Genomic DNA, 6,415 nt, shown 5'->3' with positions numbered 1-6,415 from the left:
TTTATATATATATATATATATATATATATATCTAAAAAAATAAATTATATATTTTTTTCAATTCTAGATGATGTCCTACATACCCTGACTGGAGCTATGTCTCTTCTGCGGCGCTGTCGAGTGAATGCAGCACTTACCATTCAGCTCTTCTCTCAGCTTTTCCACTTCATCAATATGTGGCTTTTTAACCGACTAGTCACTGATCCGGACTCTGGATTATGTTCTCACTACTGGGGTGCAATTATACGCCAGCAACTGGCTCACATAGAGGCTTGGGCTGAAAAACAGGGCCTGGAGCTTGCTGCTGACTGCCACCTTAGCAGGATAGTGCAGGTAAGCTCTAAAGGCAGGAACGCCACCATAATGCTGCTTTTCTGGTCGTGTAAGCAGAAAACATGCTAGGTATAAATTGGGTGGGAACTAGTTAGCTACTCATTTATGTTTTAGGCAATAGGAAAGTAATTAGAGCAGCAGGGGAATCTGATGCAAAGACAAGGCAATTAAACAATCGCCATGCAGATCGAGGCCTAGTGGGAATTGAACCCAGTTAACCAATGCTGCAAGGCCAAAACTGCTTAGTACTTAGTCGCCATACTGTGCATGTGGTTTTCCTCCTCAATTTTTATTTGTAAATTGCAGGCAACAACGCTACTTACCATGGACAAGTACTCTCATCAAGATATCCCTAACATTAACAATACTTGCTTTAAACTGAACTCCTTGCAGCTGCATGCTTTATTGACGAATTACCACTGTGCACCAGATGAACCTTATATTCCTACGGTAATCCTTTTGAATATAGTACTATATCTTTACGTATGAACAATTCTGTATCTGCTGACATAATTGCCAACATCTCAATAATATGCACAATCTTATTTTTATTAATTTACAGGAACTGATTGAGAATGTAGTATCTGTTGCTGAAAACACTGCTGATGAATTGGCACGTAGTGATGGACGCGAAGTTCAGTTGGAGGAGGATCCTGATTTGCAGTTGCCTTTTCTTTTGCCCGAGGATGGCTACTCATGTGACGTGGTTCGGAACATTCCCAATGGTTTACAGGAATTCTTGGACCCATTATGCCAAAGAGGTTTGTGAGATCTAAAGCAGCAAACAATTTGCAGCTTTTAGGTTTGGAAAATGTCCCTAAAAGTGAATGATTGTGTTACAAATTTTTTTTATACATAGTTACTAGTTTTATTTGTGAGGTAGAAAGAAAAAAATATTTGTATATTTCCTCCATAAAATGACTGGCCAAGAGATTGTTCCTCCTCCATTCTAGAGCCAGGAAGCACTAGGAAACTCCCAGTGGTGCTGGGCTCATTGTTGGAACACAGAACAAGACTAGGTACGGAGTAGAGATGTACAATTTCCGGAAATTTTGAAGCCGTGAGAAAAAAAAAAAAAATTCCCGGAAAACACATTCATACATAAATTAGATAAAAATGAAATTATCAAAAACATAGATTCCCCCATAAGATTCACCTTGATACGCCACCAGAAGATATACAGAAATACCAAAAATAGCAATGTATACATATCCAGATTTGTGTTGGGATATAGGCAATAGTCCAAAATTGTGATCTTTCTGGCTGACTTAAGTGTCAGGTGTTGATCCCGATGCGCTTCGCTGTTTGTTTCCTCAGGGGACCAGAGGTAACTAGCCTGATAATAATGATATAACTACTTTTTTAATCCATCAAAAAAATATTTGAAACATTTATTAGAAGCAATTCATAAACCACTGTTATCGTGACCATCCCAATAGCCATAAGGCACCCCAGCAACATGAGGACCCGCCACTTACCAAACACCAAGTGCTTGGGGAATGACAGAGGTTCTAGGATGCAGAGGAGGAGCCGGGAGCCAGAGCTAACTTCCCAACAACCTCCACCAAACTTATTATACTGCATTAACACTATCCAGCATGAAAAGATTGGCTACAGATACCTGCTTCAAATACCAAGATTTAGACACACATTTTATTTATTCTTCTGGGAATGTCTAGTTGTGTACTGATTTTGGTCTGAGGTCATAGAATTTTTTTCCAGCACTAACCCTGCTTTCTGGTGGTTGGTTTAACGGTGCTAGAATATTTTTATTTTATTTTTTTTTATTTTTTTTATGCTTAATTGTTAGCCATTAAATGGTAATTTTTATGGGTTTGGTAGTTTGATGATGCCTGCCTACCCTGTAATGGTTATGTTTTTCCTTGATGAATAATAAAGTATCTGATACTGTAATTGAATTGTGTATGCAACACTGGCGTAATTATATAAATGCATTTTTTTTTATTTGTATGGGTGTTTGTGGCAAAAAAGATACAACAATAAATATGGTCTTAAGAATAAAAGCATAGCATCTTGAAATGGGAAATGTTGAATATTTTGTTGGAAAGGTTGTCAATTTCCTACATTTTAGTGGATGGAAAGGGCCTTCACATTATTCTTTGTGTTTCTCCACAGGCTTCTGCAGACTTATTCCTCATACCCGTTCACCTGGGACATGGACTATTTTCTTTGAAGGTGCTGATTATGAGAATCATATGCTAAGTGAGAGTGCTGATATGGTATGTTTTATTCTATGAATACACTCTTAGAAATGTCTTGCCTCTGTTTAGAAAATGTTTTTTTTAACAGTATCCACCGTGAAAAAATATACAAATGTATTATTGTTGGGTTGTTGTATCATTGTCACTAATGATTGTTTGTTCCTTCCTTTTTTTTGTTTTGGGTGAGTGTTTAATATAAATACATAAGTAAAACCTTAATTCATTACATTTTTATTCATTAACACTGTAGGGTGATCTGGGGAATTGTTAGTAGTTAAATCTTTAACTGCTTATACACAACAGAAACATTTTTCTTTAGCCCCTTATTACTTCCCAGTTAAAATTATTAATCACTGGTTTTTGTTGCTTTTTAGACTTTAAGAAAAGACCCTGAAATAATCACTGTGACGCTGAAGAAGCAGAATGGCATGGGTCTAAGTATTGTTGCCGCAAAGGTCAGTAAATGATAATGGTTGCCATTTTTTGCAGTGTTTCATGGAATGTGAATTACTTAAAGTATATCTTCCATTATTTTTTTGTTAATAATTGCAGCAGCACCATAACTGACACAATCAGTGATCGGATTTTTAAACAGGAGGCATACAATTTGACTACATAGTAGCCATTATGTCGGGGTTTTTTAGGTATAACAAGTACCTTCTACAATGATCTATTAAAATATATATACATTTGTATTATTAATTTAAAAAGTCAGTCATAAAATCAGTATGTAGACAAATAAACCAGCTAAATATACTTCTACCAACGTCAGATCATCGTTGTATCTATGCAGAGTTTCAAAATTCAACGTAATATTACACGCCGTTCAATCCTATAAGTATAGGTGTCCAAGATGAGAGCTAGACGTGTTACTGTATTGCAGCGGAAAACCATTATTAGTGGTAGTGACACGTTTTGCAGAATAAAATCTGCTTCATCAGACTTTACTGTATTTGGTGATATTTGCATTCAAGGGCAAGCCATCCTACATTTGCACCCTCCGTCTACCGCCAGGCATCAAAGATCGTCTGATCTGGGGACAATAGGGAATCCAGAAGGCCCAGAGAAAGATCTGGCATCCACATAGGCAAACCAAGCAATTAGGATCAGCAAATGCACTGTTCAGAGCTGGGGCTACGTGGATTCCAAATCTTTCTCTGGGCCTTCTCGTTTCCTTTATTGTCCCTGGATCAGACAATTTTTGATGCCTGGCGGTAGCCGTAGGGTGCAGATGGAGCATGGCCTGTCCTTGGATGCAAATATGTATCTCCAAATACAGTAACCTCTGATGAAGCCGATATTATTCTGTGAAACGTGTCACTACCACTACTAATACTACTCTACTAATTTTATGACTGACTATTTAAATTGTTAATAATGCATTTTCTTTATATATTTTAATAGATCATTGTACATGATACTTGTTGCACCTCAAAAATCCCAACATAATGGTTACTATTTAGTCAACCTGTATGCATTCTTTTTTTTCGGATAGAGTTGGAAATGTATAAAAACCCTGCCAGGTTTTATTTTCCCTGGCTTCTGTGCACCATAGGGGAGATATAACTTCACTTTCTGTCCTGAAGACTAGAGGAAATCTCTCAAGTGAAGGGAAATTGCCTCTTGGTTAGTTGTCATCGGAACAAGTTTCAGATTTTCAGCTCCAGTGGCAACTGTTAAATTTTTAATTTCCTATCATTTTTATATATAAGGTATGTTTGGTAATGGCTCAAAATGTATGTATAAAATGTGGTGCACTTGCAATGTACATGTTTGTGATGTATTTAGACATACAGTATGAGTTTTACATGTATTAAAAAGGGGATGTCAGACAGATATCACACCCTCTGTACCCTAATTAATTATTCAGGAGTTAAAGAGAATGCATAGTGCTTTCCTTATTATGTTTAGTAATAAAAAAGTGGTATATAAATATTACCAGCAGGTGGGGAAATTGTTTCAGCACTATGGTTTGTGGTGTTATTTGCCAGGCCAGAGATTAGTGCCTATGTATGCCTCAGCAGATGTCAGGGGGTAGGGAGGTGATCAAAGCTGACATGGCCAGAAGTTACAAGGCCATGTTCTTTGCACAGGCTGATCTGCTGCAGGGCCCACTCTGGATGTGCTTCCTGTTGTGAATGGTGTTGATCTATATTTAAATGTCAATAATAGAAGGGATGTGTAGTAGCGACACAACATTATTACGTTCCTGCTTCTACTGCACATGCATCAGGTATCGTTGCCATTTTGACTGATCCCAAAGAATCTACACTAACCCTAGGTCAGACCAGGTATTTAGTGACAGATCTACTGATCTCATCTAACCTGCAGCAATCTCACAGATCACAGCAATGTGCTTTGCCTTCACTAATGTCTTATTTGTGGCTTCTGCTTGTCACATGATCTAATGCAAATAAGTTATTAGTGATGGGAGACTTCCTGTATCAGCAGCTGACTGGTGGTATGTGTGGGGATTGCTGGAGGATGAGAAGTGCTCTTTAGCAAGAAGCGCTTCTCATTGGTCAATTGTGACCGTGCTGCCATTTGCAAACATTCTATATACAGAGTACAGAGCTGCAGTGCCATGTATGGATTGTGCACAGGCGGCAGATGGGGGGAAACAATGGTTCCCCCCAAAGGTATGACAAGCAGGGTGGTGCAGAGAGGACCAATTTGTGGGGCTTATTTCAGTTTCTCACATTTAAGCAGCCTTAGTTTTAAATATATTTGTAGGTGTTATTTTTTAATTTGGGTTGTCCATGTACACAGAATTTGGAGGGGTTACCCGTTTTATTAGTGATTGGGCTTCAGTGAGAATTTTGGATGGATAGATGCAAGTTAAAGGACTAACAAATATATATTACATTCCAGTGGTTACTTATATGCATGCATTATGTAATTAATTAGTACTCCTTCTAAGCAGCCTCTAGATCTTCCATAACCTCCCATAAGAGGTGGAAATGCCTTGTGCTTTTTTTTTTTTCCCCAGCTGTAGCTCACTGTAATAGGAGACTGGAATTAATAAATATTGGTTGACCTGCCAACTCTTAAAGAAGAACTCCAGGCAAATTACATATTAACCCTTGCAGTGGGGCTATCCCCACACTGCAAAGGTTATGTGCTTGTTTTGATCTAGGGTCTAAAATAAAAAAGATATACTCATATGATCCTCGATCTGCCTCTCTCCCCCTGCTCCAGCTATTTTCTATGACGTTCTCATGTCCAATGTAAGTCAATGGACTTGTGTTCAACATGAGGACTTCATTGGGGCTAAGGCCACTGGAGCTGTTGGGAGAAGAGTCTGCGGGGACCGATCTAATAGCCAGGCAGGATTGAGGATCGGGTGAGGATATCTCCTTTTTTTTTTTTTCTCCTAATGACCACTTAACCCTTTGCCGTGCTAGGGAATGCCCAGAGTTCTTTAATTACCTCCCGGCCAACTTTTGTAAAAAAAACGGCCGACCGGGAGCCCTCTAGATCTGAGCGGGCAATGCCGCTGGGCAATGCCCGATATTTAAAAACAGGCAGCGATGCCTGTTAACATGCAAGCGATCCGGCGGATTGCTTGTATGGGGTAACGATCGGTGTGTCCCACCCCCTCCGCGGTCCTGTCACATATTTTGCTATCACATAGGTGGGTTTTATTATTATGCCCGATATTTAAAAACAGGCAGCGATGCCTGTTAACATGCAAGCGATCCGGCGGATTGCTTGTATGGGGTAACGATCGGTGTGTCCCACCCCCTCCGCGGTCCTGTCACATATTTTGCTATCACATAGGTGGGTTTTATTATCCCCTGTATGTGATAGCAATAAAGTTTAGTGGGGGGAAAAAAATTAAAGTCCCCCCCCCCCCCCCA

At 39.1% G+C, this 6,415-nt stretch overlaps 1 protein-coding gene across 2 annotated transcripts in view; it reads left to right on the top strand.

The window, feature by feature from the left end:
* Positions 1-6,415, top strand: part of AFDN (afadin, adherens junction formation factor) — a 253,318-nt gene that overhangs the window by 136,593 nt on the left and 110,310 nt on the right. For both annotated transcript variants that reach the window (XM_018557710.1, XM_018557709.1), the window contains 5 exons: positions 68-333; positions 640-783; positions 896-1,094; positions 2,470-2,573; positions 2,930-3,010. In XM_018557710.1, the coding sequence (XP_018413212.1) occupies positions 68-333; positions 640-783; positions 896-1,094; positions 2,470-2,573; positions 2,930-3,010 (794 nt within the window). The remainder of the gene's footprint in view (positions 1-67; positions 334-639; positions 784-895; positions 1,095-2,469; positions 2,574-2,929; positions 3,011-6,415) is intronic.

Source organism: Nanorana parkeri, unplaced genomic scaffold, assembly GCF_000935625.1.
Source record: "Nanorana parkeri isolate BGI_ZX_2015 unplaced genomic scaffold, ASM93562v1 scaffold296, whole genome shotgun sequence".
Classification (NCBI taxonomy): domain Eukaryota; kingdom Metazoa; phylum Chordata; class Amphibia; order Anura; family Dicroglossidae; genus Nanorana; species Nanorana parkeri.
Note: the sequence above shows the minus strand (reverse complement) of the source record. Positions and strands in the feature narration are given on the sequence as shown.